The sequence below is a fragment of the Cajanus cajan genome, chromosome 7 (assembly GCF_000230855.2).
Source record: "Cajanus cajan strain Asha chromosome 7, NIPB_CcT2T_4, whole genome shotgun sequence".
In the NCBI taxonomy this organism is placed as follows: Eukaryota; Viridiplantae; Streptophyta; class Magnoliopsida; order Fabales; family Fabaceae; genus Cajanus; species Cajanus cajan.
Window position 1 is genome coordinate 18,565,092 of NC_138523.1, and position 15,636 is coordinate 18,580,727.

The 15,636-nt window shown below is 32.1% G+C and overlaps 3 protein-coding genes across 4 annotated transcripts in view; 1 reads left to right on the forward strand and 2 right to left on the reverse strand.

Annotated features, from left to right (window-relative positions):
* Positions 1-15,636, reverse strand: part of LOC109811626 (putative homogentisate phytyltransferase 2, chloroplastic) — a 74,039-nt gene that overhangs the window by 32,101 nt on the left and 26,302 nt on the right. The window lies entirely within an intron of this gene.
* LOC109793691 (calmodulin-binding family protein) lies at positions 883-6,092 on the reverse strand. Of its 2 annotated transcripts, none has more exons than XM_020353151.3 (9): positions 5,872-6,092; positions 4,065-4,374; positions 3,727-3,841; positions 3,566-3,631; positions 3,267-3,355; positions 3,090-3,177; positions 2,662-2,892; positions 2,325-2,426; positions 883-2,094 (listed from the first exon to the last, which is right to left on the reverse strand). In XM_020353151.3, exons 2-9 carry the CDS (start codon positions 4,367-4,369, stop codon positions 1,393-1,395), a joined length of 1,698 nt encoding a protein of 565 aa, XP_020208740.1. In that variant the 5' UTR covers positions 4,370-4,374; positions 5,872-6,092; the 3' UTR covers positions 883-1,392. The 2 variants fall into 2 exon arrangements, with proteins under 2 accessions (XP_020208740.1, XP_020208744.1); XM_020353155.3 differs by having other exon boundaries at positions 4,089-4,374; positions 5,872-6,090.
* LOC145949575 (putative cytosolic oligopeptidase A) lies at positions 6,059-15,522 on the forward strand. Its single transcript, XM_083059855.1, has 9 exons — positions 6,059-6,065; positions 6,229-6,321; positions 12,569-12,798; positions 12,919-13,086; positions 13,608-13,731; positions 14,217-14,293; positions 14,813-14,899; positions 14,989-15,116; positions 15,296-15,522. The coding sequence occupies exons 1-9, from the start codon at positions 6,059-6,061 to the stop codon at positions 15,366-15,368; spliced, it is 987 nt and encodes a 328-aa protein (XP_082915981.1). The 3' UTR covers positions 15,369-15,522.

The window sequence follows — 15,636 nt, forward strand, 5'->3', positions numbered from 1 at the left end:
ATTGAATTTTTTTAATTTAACAGGAATATAAAAATTATAATTAAGGAGGAAATATGTTTAAAATTGAATAAAAATATAACTAATTAAATTAAAAGAGGATTTGTACTAATAATATGATTAACAAAAAAAAAAATCATAACACGAAAAAACAGTGAACAATTGCAATAATGAATACTTTCTCGTTTCTTTATTTTAAAAAAAAAACAACAAATTTATCAAAATCAATAAAAGTATTAAGAGAGTTAATTTTCGTTACTAATATCATAAAATTAAATTTCATTTCAAAAATACCTTTTAGATTGATTGATTTAAAAAGTGATAACATTAAATGACTCTAAATCTAATTTAAGAGATAATTTTTTTCACCACTTGTATTGTTAATACATCAATAACTATATGCATTTACATGTATAAGAGTATAAAAAGAAATTAATAATTAATGCATTTTAAAGTAGATACTTATTCTTGTAATTAAAATAAAAAATGTACTTATTTATCTCTTACATGAAGTACCAGATGGAGTACTTAGGAAATGAAAGAGAATGCATGATTTGATAGAAGAAATAATGGAATGACAACCAAGTAAAAATGTTTGTGGAAGACAATGCCAACTGTGTTAAAAGATATTTCCACAACTCACTTGCATTTAAGAAATTATATATTATAAAATAGATGGTAAGTTCTATTCATTACATTTTATTAGGAGATGCAACCTAAGTTCTTTATTTATGTTTGTAGTCAAAATGGAGGCAGGTGTTATTATATACATTGCATTTATCTCAAATCTCAAACCCTAAACCCTAACTAAGTGAGTGTGTTTTCTTGATGGATTTTAAGATTAAAAACACTCGGTAACAATTTTGGCGTTGGTAACAAAGAATATAATCTGACTTTACCTATTTCATCTTGTCTATACCCTCTCATGTCATCATATATAAGATAAATATAGTATACACTTTGAAGGATACATACCACAAATGTGGTCAGCAATCCCCAGAGAAATCTGCTGTATGATTTGCAAGTTGCTATTGTCTCAATCTAGATTGGATGGAAGAATCTAATCAGATTCTCTCCTCATCTGGAACTAGAACATACAAAGTTCTTTCGTTCCTCATCCATCACATTAACATACCTACAAAATCTATATGGCCTTAAAGAATGGCACCAAAAGCATTGCCAAAAGAACTCCTATGTCATTCTTGTGAACAGAAGTGACACCCCTTAACAGCCACTTCATCCTATATGTATGCTAGTATATAAGTCTTGAAGGACTTTTAAGAGTTTGTCTATCGAAAAATACTCTTTATTTTCGGTAGAAAAACTCTCATAAGTCCTTCTGGATTGTATCCAATCAGACTCTATATGTATTATGAGTTTATACACTGGCTGCCTTCATGCAGTTGGAAAATAGGCCAAAGGGGGTGGTGGAAAAGCAACATGAGGGCTGAAGCGAGACAATGCCGATATCCGCGACGATGGAGCTGCTGATCTTGTCCTTGGAGACAAGTTCTGCTGCTCCAGAATGATGTTCTGAAGCTCTAGAGGGTAGTCTCTCATGCAACCAATTCGAGGGCCTGCTCCTGTTGTCCATTTTGTAGCCAATTGATCGGCCAATTGATATGATTTCCTTCCCTTGTGTGAGTCTATTCTCTTCAAGATCTTATCCTTTGGAATAGCATTCTCATTTTCTTGATTTTCATTTTCAACAAACATGTTTGATTTGGAAACCATGAACTCCTCCTCATTTATAAATGATTCTTCTGCTGTCTCGTAGCCAGAGTCTGATACTGCAGCTGGAGAATAGAACACGGTGAGTGGTCCGTTTTCTTGCTCTCCAAAAATGTTGTACACTGCAGCTCTTTTTGGTATCTCAAGTTTAGCTATTTTCGATCCTAGTCGTTCTGACAATCTTGACAAGGGTTGTTGATGGTTTGAATCAGCATTAGAATCCTCATTTTTCAAGTCAGGCAGATTTTCGGCTAATGCGTTGGAACTTTCAGTTTCAGTGCTTGGAGGTTCCATGGCCTCTAAAAGATTGCTTAGGAATAAATCCTGGTTCATTCTGACTGTGTCTTCTTCTTCATCTGGATTTTTCTGGATATAAGAAATGACAAATTAACTATTTTTTTTATGCAAGATGTCATGGATAAAGTGCACAGCTATCTAAAATCTTCTATTCCAAGTAAACTATTTTTACATAATAGTGAGTGTGGATTTATGTTAACCTAAGTTTAATTTTCTTCAGTCATGTAAATGCTGAATGGACATTTGCATTAGATTGACAGATGGTAAGTATGTTATACTGCAGGAAAGTCACCATTTACCTTAACATCTGTAAGATCCACATTGTTCTCCACAAGGAATGACACAAATTCCTCAAAATTTTCTTCTGTTGGGAGATAATGGCCACTGTGAGGCCAAACAGCCTTTGGGGTTGAAAAAGTCTACTGTCAGTATGCCATACAGTGGAAAATGGAAAGCAAAAGAATAAAGTGTATTAAAGCATGTTTGGATACAAGCTTAGAAGGTTTTTAGAAGCTTCTCTACTTTAAAAATGAAACTATTTTCAGTAGAGAAGTTCTCAAAAGTCCTTCTAAACTGTATTCAAACAAACTCTTAATCTAATTTGAAAATCTTGGGTTCATAAGTCTTTTTTCATACCTTAAGAACACCGTTCTCCACCACTAATCTACCAGCAGACAATGTGGCTCCCCCTGCTAGGAAGCTTGAATGTTGAAATGTGCCCTTGTTCTTCTGCCCAATATAAAGAGTCTTGGATGTGCTAAGTACAAAAATCCATTTTGCATCTCCTGCTGTTTCAACAGGTTTCCCGCTTTCCTTGTACCAGAGCCTCCCATTCTCAATAACTACTTCATATTGCTTTCTCTCCACCTGCAAAAGAAACAACTTTTAAAATTACTTTTACATGTTGCTTGACAGTTAAGTTACCTAATAGTTTTGAGTTTTTCATTAAAGTCAAAATTTATGGCCTGTCCATAAACTAGTGTTGAACCAACCATGAGATTGTTCCATTTTGATTAAAAGAAAAGTGATTACTGATATGATATCAAAGGGAACAGGAAACTCACTGGACCCAGATACTTGATGCACTGCTGCTGAAGTTTTGACCTAGGACATCTCTCAGAATTAACTTCCTTGCCATCCCCAATATCAAGCCTATACATGTATATTGATATATCCGTCGATTTGATAGGAAGTTTGTTGTCAAACAGAAATTGAAGTTTTCATTCTGGTTTCAGTCTTACCAATAGAAGAAAGGTTGATAGCTGTCACAGCGAAGCCAGTTGACATAATAAAATTGAAGATTGTGACCATACCGATGCCGGGGGTCAATCTGTACAAGTTGATATTGAGTTAGAGAAACTAGTAGTTTAATTTAAAGCCATTAGCCTATTCAGATACAAGTTAAGAAAAGTTTTTTGAGTGTTTCAATACTGAAAAAAAGTAACACTCAAAAAACTCTTTATTTTCAATAAACCAGTTCTTAGAAACTCTTTTAAGCTTGTATCCAAACATGATTTATATTACTTTAGCTGAGACTTACTGCTTCTAGCCAGTGCTGCAAGGCAAGTTTTCGAGCCTTCACATCCTTAGATAGACCCTTTCCAACCTATTAAACACAAAGAAAGAATAAAATCAAATGACTAGTCTTTCAACAAACAACATCAACATATTATAATACAAGTCATGTGAAAACTGAAATACCTTGGCAGCTCTCTTTTTTGCCCTTGACCAACGTGAAACAGCAGTCTCCGGTTTCTCAATGTCAAAAAATGATATCGAACTGCGCTTCAGTTCAGCGAAATCCAAAGCCTTCCACCTATACATAAGCAAGATTATGAACATCTTTGTGTTTGATAGAGATCACGGGCACAAGAACAGTTATGAAAGCTTTTTTTTATTCCCCTCTTTCAACTTAATTTGACAGTACTCTATGAGATTGCTGTAAGACTCCTAAATATAAAACTGTACACTCTAATACAAAAGATGATTAACAAATAAAATGAATAACAATGTTCCATATAAATTCCAATTGTGTTTACCCAGGTACATGTGTTGAAACTAACCATCTCTGCTCTGCAAGAACTGCACAATCTGCAAGTTTTCTCCTAGTCCTAAAACTTTTGTAAACTTTCTGCAACTTCAGTGCAGCTTGGTCCCAAGAACTACGTGGCTCTTGCGATGGTGAATAGAAGTTCTTCTCCAACAAGTTACTAGATTTGTCTCTACTCTTTGTGCTCACTGATTTACCAAACAAGTCATTTTGCTTATCTGGTGTAGGAGATCTGAAAGAAAGCACGGTCTCTATCTCCCGGCCGCTAATGCTAACCGATCCTTGGAGCATCATCTTCCCTGCACAGTTTGATTTCATCAAATCAAGTTTTGAGTCTCAACCAATGGAAATAACTGATCAGAAAATATGCTTCATATCTCTGCGCCCGAAGTTGATACATCTCAAGAGAAACTTCTCTATTACTAACCATATTAACAAATGTGCAAGGTAAGGTTTTTCTCATTTAAAAACTGTTGTAACAGTCTATTTGGATAAACAAGCTTAAAAAAGTATTTGAGAGCTTTTTTACAAAACAAAAACTCTATTTTCCGTAGAGAAATTCTCTAAAGCTTTTTTAAGCTTGTATCCAAACAGACTCTAAATTTATATTCAAATAATCAAGATCTTATTCTACAAATATTGTGGAGTTCAATCAAGTTAAAAAGAAAGAAGAAAAAGTAGAAAGGCACAAGGCTTGGAGCTATGCTTAGCATTTTATTAGGTGTTGTAGACATTAAGATCTTCAAATATTCACCTGAAAAGGTTTATCAACAATTTCGTAGACTTTTACCATTCTTGGTCCTTTATGGGATGAGGAAGGAAAACAATGTACAAATGGGAAAAAATTCCAATAATTTTTATTTGCAATTAGAAATCTTCAGAGCAGGAAGCATTGTTAGATAAAATTACTGGCCTCAAGCATTAATCAGACTTTCTGTCTCAATATCTTATGCAGTAATAACTAAAGAATGTATTGAATTCTACCAGTCACTCATTGAAACAAAACAAGTTGTAGCAATAATTCCATCGGATTGTAGTTTTAAAACTTTAAACCGTTGCACAAAAAACTAGTCAGTTGTTTCAGAGTTCAAACAAAAAAAAAAAAAAAATCACCAGAAAGGATTCAAACAATGGCATATAGAATAAACAATCAAATTAATCTTCAAATATCTGTCACAAAATGTTGTTAATTTTTTTTTTTAAACATTATCTAATATTTCAGAAAAGGGGCTAATTAAGGGATATTGTCATTGTTGGCACAAATCAACAAGAAATAACCCACAAAAAAGAATGATCAGATTGTACTTCGATTCATTCCCTTAACAAGCTTCTCACTCAATTGGTCATGCTTTTAAGCCATTTACCCCTCCCTCCTCCCTTTACCCGTGCTTAATTACACCTCCAATATAGCAAAAACAACAAAACACGAAAAAAACAATAGAATGATCATGGTTGTATTGTAATCAATCCTAGAAGCTCCACTAAAAGTGGCTAGGCAGATTGTAACCAAGATTAATTATCGACAAAATTGGTAAATGTTTTACACTAATAACAAGGTTACCAGAAAAAGAAAAGAAAAACACAGAAAACATGCACCCAACATGTCACATTTTCAATTACAAGAACCAGAAAACATTGTCACATTATTACTCTCCATTCTCCAATATGATTGAACATAAAAAATGACAATGACAATGAGAATATCCTAGCTAGGCCAAAACCAACCACATTAACAACAACAACAACAATGTTATTGTTATTGTTATGAAGGAGCATTAGCATTAGCATTAGCATACCTGAATGTGTCAATGGGGCCAAGGGAGAAGGCCCAAGGAGGTGTTGGCCAGAGAGAGAGAAAGAGAGAGACAAGGTGGGAGAGAGAGGGAGAGAGAGAGAGAGGGTTCAACAACAAACAAAAGTGTGGATAGAGAAAATGAATGGGGATAGCAAAGAAGGAAGGGACCCCAGAAAGGAAGTGGGAAAATGGAGGGTGAGAATGAAAGAGAGAGAGCGAAGAATGTGTTGATGTGAGAGAGAAGAGAAGAAAAAGGTTGACTTCTTTTTTCGGACTATTGCTCTCTCCCTTGAAACGCTTAATGCATACACGTTATGAGATATATGCTATTCTTAACTTGCACCATCTTTATATATAGAAAATGAAAGAGGAGAAAAGAATGAAACTACGTACGAAAGGGGTTTGGAAGGTGAACAAAATGATGACAAGGCCGTGGAAACACTAAAAAAAGGTGGGTTTGGAGTGAAGTGAGACATGCAATGCAAGCTCGTGTCTCTCACTCTGACTAACCACATGGGGTTCTTCCTTTTCTCTAGGGACTTGCATGCTACACTCCATTCATTTTATTTTTCAATAAAAATAACTTATAAATCTTTCTATGATATTTTTCTAATTTTTTTAATGTAAAAAAGTATTTAATATTTCCATTTTTTTTCCTGTTTACCAAGTCAAATAGTAATCATATTCGTGTGGATCGAATAGGATTAGTACACGAATATGATTACTATTGTTGGTTTGAAGACTTTTTGCATATAATAGTAATTAATAATTAAACACAATTTTTCTTTAAATAAATTGTTTTTGCAACATGTGAGTGGAACACTATGCCAACCCTTGGTTATTTAAAGACTATTAAATACATTTATTTTTCATATTTAATATTTTCTTATAAGGAAATTGAAGTATTTATAAAAATATTTTTTTCATATTTCCGAAGATTAAAGAAATAGATAAAGATAAAGTTTCATATTTCACACATTACATAGATTCAAGTCTCCATTCGTCTCTTTAGAATGAAGTTAATAATGGAAATTCTTCATACGTACATATATTCTTTGAGTGTGAGGTTTTCCTTGCTTGAAGCAAAGTATTATTTTCTCTCTCCCTCTCTCTATATATATATACAGAATTATATATAAATCACAATAAAGAAATAAAAGTATAATATAACATTTTTTTTATACTTATTTATAACTTATAAATCAATAGTTCACATAAGTGATAGCGTCTTTTAACTAAATGTTCAAAATTCAAATTTAGATATAAAATAAATTATATATTAAGAAAAAAGATACTCATTGTTTAGAGTTTGTAGTGAAAATTAGTTACTATTTTTTTTATAGTAATATTTCATATTAATATTATATTATATCAATTTTTATATTAAATACAAAATTCTATCTTGTACGATAATATTTTTAGAAGTTTTTCTTTGATGAGAGAATTTTTAGATATTTTTTAACTTCTTATTTAATTTGATTTTTATTTATCATATTCATAAAATAAATTATAAATAAATAAAAATAATATTATACTATAATATAAATTATATATCACTAAAATATAATTTCTATGTTTAAAAGTATTTATTTATACAAATTTTGAATATAATTTAATTATTTAAGCATAATGCTTACTTATATATATAATTTGTTATAAATTTTGATTATTGTAACGTAGCAAGTTTCAGAAGGCCCAAAGTCCAGTGTGAGTAATTTAGTAGCTCAGAACGGGCCGTTCCTAAACTGAAACAGGCCATTCCAAACTACTAAATAGGCCTATGAATCTTAGACTGGAATGGGTCGTTCCAAAATAGTCATTGTGAGTTAAATTCAACTCTAGAACGACCCGTTCTAGTTTAAGAACGGGTCGTTCTAAACGTGCCAGAACGAGCAGTTCTAGTTTTAGAACGGGCCATTCTGCATGTGAATTTTACACACGATGAAGGAGCCTAGAACGGGTCGTTCTAGATTCGAAACGGGTCGTTCTGGCCACTTCAGACTTCTATAAATAGGACTTGTGTGCAGTTGAGGAGAAAGAGAGGTTTTAGAAAGAATTTCTAGATAGAAGAACTCTAGACTAGAAAGTTTGTTTTTGGAGGATTGAAGTTCAAGAGTCAAGCTTTGGAGGATATTTCTTCTTCTTCTCCTTCTTCTTCTTCTTCTTCTTCTTCTCAAATTCTTGGCTTTTAGAGTCAATCTTCAGGTAAGGGAAGCTAGATTGTATGTTGTTTGGTTATATGTGAGTTTAGGAACTCATATGGAGTAAGAATGTTGAGAATCATTGATTGATTTGAGGACTTTCTCATTTTTCGGGATTTTGGGAAAAATGGGATTTTTGTTGATTTTGATGCATGGTTGATTTCATGTTGAATTTGAGGTTATTTTTGAGTTGTATGGAGTTGTATAATTATATTGAGATGTATGATGAGTAGAAAATGAAATAAAGAGATGCATGTTGAGTATAGTGTTGTAAACTAAATGAGTAGTTGTGCCAAATAGAAATGTGTTGAATATGTGATATGTTGTTAAAGTTGCTATATGTTATGTGTGGACATTTATATGTTGTGAAATATGATGAGATGATATAGTTGAAAGTTGTGAAGTGCATGATGATAATATTGTGAGTTGTGAGAAGCATGATGTGAAGTGTGTAGATGTGTTGAGACTTATATAAATGTTATTAGTAGACTATGTTGTTAACTTGTTAGAGGATAGTTGTATGCTGCTATAAAAGTTGTATGTTGTGCCATGTGTTGAAAAGATATTACTTTATGATGATTGAATTGTAAATCATGAGTTGAGCTAATAAGCTGTTGAGTTGACTATGTTGTTTAAAGTTAAAATGAGTCGATCATTGAGCTGATGAGATGATAACCATGTTGTTTAAGTTGAAAGTTGATTGAGATGATGAGTTAAAAAGTTGTATGTTGTTTAAGTTGTTGAGCTGAGCTGTGCTGTTGAGTTATAAGTTAATTAAGCTGTGATGATGAGTTGTTGACCACTAGGACTAGGGGAGATGTTTTCGAAATTGCTCATTCCATTGTGTGGATTGAGATAGTTATGGTGCTCTGAGAGCCCAATTTGTTGAAAAACCCTCCTTGGAAGTTGTCCCTTGGAGTGAACGTTGTGTTGTTCTCCTCTAGGACTTAGTTGATCCTGTGTGTGGGCAAGGTCGAGGCACACGTGTACAAAGCGACCACGGTATAGGGGTCAAGTCAAGCTATACCGATTACAAGCGGCCAATTTGAGTAAAGTACGAAGTCGGGAACTTAGTTCGTAACCGAGTATCAAAGGGTTGTAGTATTTGGAGGATAGTCGGTAGGCTAATCCCATAGGTGGCTTAGTTAAGCTAGCTAATGCCGTGGTAGGCCTAAACCCAACTGTTCTATCCTGACAGAGTACTTACTTCCTTGTTTAAGTGGCAAAGTCTGAGAAATCGTTATCGTGTTGTGGATTTCTATCCAAATTTGTTGTTTACCTAGCAAGCCCAAAAAGGTTAGGTGTTTTCGGTTCGGTAGGACCTAGCCACTTAGACTACTCACCACGTTGTAGGAGATCTCCAAGTTGAAATGTGTGGCGACGCATAAGTTGTTGATGAGTTGATTTGTTGTTGATATAAGTTGTACATATGTTGTTGTGTTGTTAAGTTGTGATTGTGTTGTATGTTGACCCAGTTGAGGATGATAATAGTGTTGTTATGTTGTAAGTTGCTTATTTGTATACAAGTTGATGATGATGCTAGCGTCGCTAGATTACCTGTGTTGTAAGTTATTTTTAAACATGTGTTGTTGAGAGGTGTGTAATACATGTGTTGGTTGTTGTTATGATGAATATGATAACTATTCTAATGGTTTGTACATTAGTTGCGTTGAAGTTTTGATATGTGGAATCAAGTTGAAATGATGTTAAGATGTATAGTATATATGTTGTTTGTCTTATGTGTTGGATGTGAAGATGATTATATAGTTGTTGTGTTGCATATTAAATTATTATGAGTTATTTATTGTCTCTAGCTTACCCTTGCATGTTTTCATGTGGTTTGGACTGCGATGATCATACGTTGTATGGGAGCAGGGCAGGAATAGGCTGGGAGATAGCTGCTAGAGGCCACAGGAGGTGCTTGGAAATGGATACTTTTTTTGTAGACTACCTTATAGTAGCATATTTTGTTATATATAACTAGTTGTTGTTGGTTGTTTGATTAGCAATTTGTATTGTAAATATTTTATTATACTATTTTAGCATTCCAGTAGTGTGTAGTGTTATTTCATAGTGTGACAGCCACGGCGGATCATTATAATTACATATAATAAATATTTATCCTATACATTATATTGACTAAAATACTAGTATTTTATATTAATTATATATATAACTCAGTAACTCATAAATAAGTTATGTGTAATATATAGTTATCACCTCACTTTATTCCTCCATTATGCTTGTTTTTAAGGAGTAGCATCTCTATATAGTTATGTAAGAAAAATCTTTATTTAGGAATATTTAAAATTAATTATATATTTTCAATTAATTATGCATACATAAAAAAAAAAGCTGCCAAAATTATTCTATCAGTAAGAAAATAATTGTTAAACTTATATATCCTTATTAATATAAAAGCAAAATTATATATATAAAAAGAGAGAGTGGAAGAATCTATACTTACTCAAAGAGTTATTTCCAATAATTCATGATCTACATTAAATTTCAATAATCTAATTATTAAATTAAAAGTTCTTAATAAATAAATTAATTCTACAAAATTTTATAGAATTTAAAAATTATTTAATACTTCCTTATATTAATTTAAAAATGATTATTAATAAAAATATGTGACATTCTAATTTAAATTAATGTGATGAATTATTAAATAATTTTGAAATTTTATAAAATTTGTAAAATTGATCTATCTATTATATATATATATATATATATATATAATTATTATTAGACGTCACCCTTTTATTTGAGAGTGACATTTATATGTTGAGGTTTGGACTAATTTGTTATTTTTACTTAAAATTTATTTTTAAGTTAAAATTCAAAGTAAGAGATTTAAAAATAACGTAGAAATTATCTTGAAATATTTATTTATTTATTTTAAATATATTTTTCAATTAAAATTTGTTCAATAAAAATTAGATATAATTACTCATTTAATTTTACTGATATAAAATTTTTACCTTTTAGCCAACATACTTCAAAATCATTTTTTTTAGTTCTTCTACGAGTATATTTTCAATTTCTTTTTGGTCCTTGCTATTTTAAAAAAGTTAACATCACTAGTAGTGAATGATATGATATTCGATATTGATGTGTTTTGTACTTTACGTTTTAGTTTTATACTTACACTATTTTTATATTTTGATCTTTATATTTAAATAACATTTATCATTTAGTCTCTATATTTAGAAACTAGTCATTTTAGTTTCTATGCAAGCAAGTCTCTATCAACACTTTTCTTTTTCTTCTTCCTCCTACTTATTCTCTTCTCTCTCCTTTGTGTTCTTAATTTTTTTTCTTTTTGTTAATCAACACCTTTTTCCTCCTTATAGTGGCAAGGAATTCTACATTGTTTTAATTTGATTACATCATTTTCTAGATCAAATAATGTTTTTGTTACACATCAAAAGTTGCTCTTACAATAATGACACAAATACTTGAACATTGATGTAAAAAGATTAAAATGATGTAGTAGTGGTTTGATGTCTTGTATATCAAGTGTCTTATGCAGTAAGATTAAAACAATGTTACAGGTAGAGTTGACAAAATAAGTTGAACTTGTCTAACTATAGCTCTAACTCACCTAATAAATTATAGAGCTTAGATTTAAAATTTCTATCATGAATTAAATACATGCCATTTTAGCCCTTATACGACTCATGTTAGAAATAGATTTGGATAGGACTTAGTATTTAAATTTTACTTATTCTTGAAAATAAGAGTGAGAAATATGTTAAAAATGGTACTTATTTAAATGTGAATTAGTTGCAACAAACACAATATTCATGTTCATTTGTTGAAGAAAAAAGAAACATGCCAACACCATTTAACTTGTATGCAAAGTAAGTTAATTTTATAATTTTATATAATTAATTTCATTGTTATTATTACTTTATACATACTTATATTAATTAGCTAAGTTGATTATTTATTTTATAGGATTTTGAAGAATTTGAAAGCACAAACAATTATCAATACAAGAAGTTTGAACTTGATATTTATTTAAAAGAGATGAGAGTTTCATCACCATCTTATTTTAATTTCTTAATTTAATGAAAAGAAAAAATTATTGTAAATGTATGATCTTGCAAAGATGACTTATGATATATTAAATATTCACTACAACATTTTTTATATTAGGCAACGAGTTTTTAGGCAACGCCTAAAAAAATGTTCTCGAAATATGGAATAAGCAACAATTTTGTAAACTGTTGGCATTTTGTTTGACAACAATCATAAAACCGTTTCCAAAAGCACATATAGGCAACAATTTTGTAAACTGTTAGCATTTTGTTTGACAACAATCATAAAACCGTTCCCAAAAACACATATAGGCAACAATTTTGTAAACTGTTGGTATTTTATTTGACAACAATCATAAAACCGTTCCCAAAAGCACATATAGACAACAATTGATCAAAGCGCGCACTATTCTCTTCTCAATATTAACAAAACTATTCTTGCACTACTAAGAAAGATACCTTCACACCCTCTTCCCCACCTCTTCACATACCCTTCCTCATCTCCCAACCCCACACCCCTTCTATCTTCATCATCGCCTCTCCGCCCCCTCCCTCGCCCTCTTCCGCTGCCTCCGCCACTCCACGCTGCCGCCTCTCTCCTCTTCAGCTGGCGCTCCCCCTGGCCAGACTTTGCAGTGTGAGCTGCGTGCGACTCGCCATTGCGCCCTCCTCGCCAAGCTGGTAACAAGTTCTCAACTTTTCTCTCGTTTTGGACTGTGCCTTCGGATTTGGGAAATGGGTCGGGGTTGATTCAAGGTTTTAGGGTCGGGTTGGTTGATGAGTTTTTTTTTTTTTTTGTAGGAACGTGATTTGGAGGAACTGGAACAAAGCGTGGAACCGTCGTGGCCGAAGCTGGTGGAACCGTTGGAGAAGATCGTGGACCGGTTGTCTGTGGTTTGGGGCGTGGTCAATCATCTAAAGGCTGTTAAGGATAGTTCGGAGCTACGTTCTACTATTGAGGATGTGCAGGTATTGTTTTTAGGAAAAAAAAAAGAATGGATACGAATTTGGGATTTTTTTTATTTTTTTATTTTTTTATTTTTATTTCTTGGTGCGTGTGTTTAGATGGGTAGTGCTATGCTTTTGCATTAGTATAATTGTTTTTTGTGCAATTGGGGTATAATGTAGATTTTATGTTAGTTAGTTTTTTTTTGTTTTTTTGCTTCACACGAGCCATATTGCAAGATGTTATTCTGCTGTTTTAATTTTTAGATGGGCATTGTTATGCTTTTGTTTAGTAAATTGTTTTTTTTTTGTGTGTGCAATTGGGGTATAATGTAGATTTTATGGGAGTTAGATTTTAATTTTTGCTTCAAGTGTGACATGTTGCATTCTGCTATTTATTTTTCTTCTCCTTTTGCTTGATTTTGTTTTTTTTATTGGTTGGGGGGTAGGTGTCTGTTGTGTGTTTCTGTTTTGGATTGTGAGGGCAGTAATTTTGGGTTATGAGGGCAGTAATTTTGGTGTGCTAATGAGGATTTTGTTTGCAGCCAGAAAAAGTTAAGTTTCAGCTTAGATTGGGTCAAAGCAAACCTATTTATAATGCGTTCAAAGCCATTCAAGAGTCTCCTGATTATCAGACACTTAGTGAGGCATGCAAACGAATAGTTGAAAGTAAGTTATTAAGATGTCGTATTGCTATATATTGTTACTGTGATGTGATTTTATTTTGATACTGCTGAGTTATTATTTTTTGCTAAAAGTTGATTGAATGAAATTAGGTTGGTTGTATCTTGATGCTGCTTCTCGGCTTCTATGCTTTTCATTTAAGAAGATGAAAAACTGAAAGATGCTGAATCTGTGTAGTTGGTGTAGAGTTTTCTGATTTATGGATCTGCTCTGTTGCCAATTTGATACCAAGCTTCTAAGTGTGAGAGAGATGTTGTGTGTTCTACTTTTTGTTGTTTGAATTGTGATAAGGTATAGCTGTATGACTTTGTCTTACATGTCATTGAAGAAGTTTTATAACTATACTCCTGTTGCCATGCTAAATCTCAAACTGTTGTTTCATTTACCATTTGCTTGACTTTAAACATATGTACTATTTACGGCTTGTCATTTTTCATTTACCAAATGACAAAATACTTGTGCCTTTGCAGGCCAAATAAAGGAGGCGGTTCTTAATGGAGTTTCTCTTGAAGATGATAAAAGAGAAAATTTTAACAAAATTGAACAGGTGTGCTATTTTAGCATCTAAAAACAAACACAAATGGTAGCTATTAGTAGCACATGCTATTTGATTCCCATCATTTATAGTGGTTATGTGCTAGGTTTGGTTATATGACTTTATCTTTGTTCTATGGAAGCAACCGGGCCTATCCTTTTCTTTGTCATGGGTGGAAAATGAGATCTTAATTGTACATATTTTGAAAATTTGAAAATGTGTGACTTTCAAGTAACAGAATAGGCATTATGAACTAGTAAAATTCTGTTGAAATTGAAAATTTTGAAAGTTGAGAAGGATCCATATGCACTATATGGATTTTGAACAGCACTTTGAAATCCCAATTTTATTAGCATTATTACATGTCAGTGGAGGTTTTTGCTTAATATCCAAACTCCAAATTAAGCCAAGTAACAAGTTTTTGATTAAATATTGCTTCTCTTGTGCTCAAATTCCAGAAGCAAAGTGATTGGACTTCATAACAATATTTCAAGTAATTGTGCTTTATTTTCTGTCATGATTTCATCCAAGTTTGAAAAGCTAATCACGGATAAGAAGGAAATTGAAGGATTACCTGCTACTGCTCTTGGGTTGGCTGCACAAAGTGCAGTGTCCAAGGTATATCATGCTGTCATGTTTTGTTATTATTCTCAAGTTATGACGATCAGATATGTTTTGAGTTTTGATTACGTAATGGGAAAATGCAGGGGCATGAAAATGCTACTGCTGAGAATGGGCCTTGGGTAATTACATTAGATGCTCCTAGTTTTATTGCTGTTATGCAACATGCTCGCAACCGTTCTTTGCATGAGGAAATCTACCGAGCATATATAAGGTATAATTTATTCCTTTGTCAAGTTCTAAATTATATTTTAATTCATTTCATTTGCGTATACCAAACCAGTTACAAAAGTTTTCTTGTGTATAACTAGCTTTAACTCATGTTAATTGTTGGAGATTGATTGGGGATTAATTCTATAAGTTTTCTAAGTGAAAAAATATATTTATGTGCAGGAAAGACTTGATAATGAAGATCAGCCTTATGATGATGAAGAGACTGAATGATGTTACTTACATGGATGGATGACTAGCCTTATAATTTGTTTTATTATTTTTTGAGGGTGAAATCAATTCTTTATTGAGCACATGAGAAATGTCTTCTTGAAGAATAGGATGTACAAGAGGATTATCAATCCAAAATAATGTATAGTTCTTCTTATTAATATGAGTTGTTTAATATACTATTTGTATTATAATTATAGGTGCGTATTACATATATATGATTTCACAGGATAAAGTAAAATTTAGACAATATTTTAGAAAACATTAAAAAAATGTTAAATTTAGTCTAAATT

Coding starts and splice junctions, on each gene's coding strand:
- LOC109793691 (XM_020353151.3), bottom strand. CDS start 4,369: ATGATGCTCCAAGGATCGGTTAGCATTAGCGGCCGGGAGATAGAGACC. Junction 3,632..3,726: donor CAAAAAAGAGAGCTGCCAAG/GTATTTCAGTTT, acceptor TGTGTTTAATAG/GTTGGAAAGGGTCTATCTAA. Junction 3,356..3,565: donor TGCAGCACTGGCTAGAAGCA/GTAAGTCTCAGC, acceptor CAACTTGTACAG/ATTGACCCCCGGCATCGGTA.
- LOC145949575 (XM_083059855.1), top strand. Junction 6,322..12,568: donor CGTGGAAACACTAAAAAAAG/GTGGGTTTGGAG, acceptor TGCACTACTAAG/AAAGATACCTTCACACCCTC. Junction 14,900..14,988: donor CACAAAGTGCAGTGTCCAAG/GTATATCATGCT, acceptor GGGAAAATGCAG/GGGCATGAAAATGCTACTGC.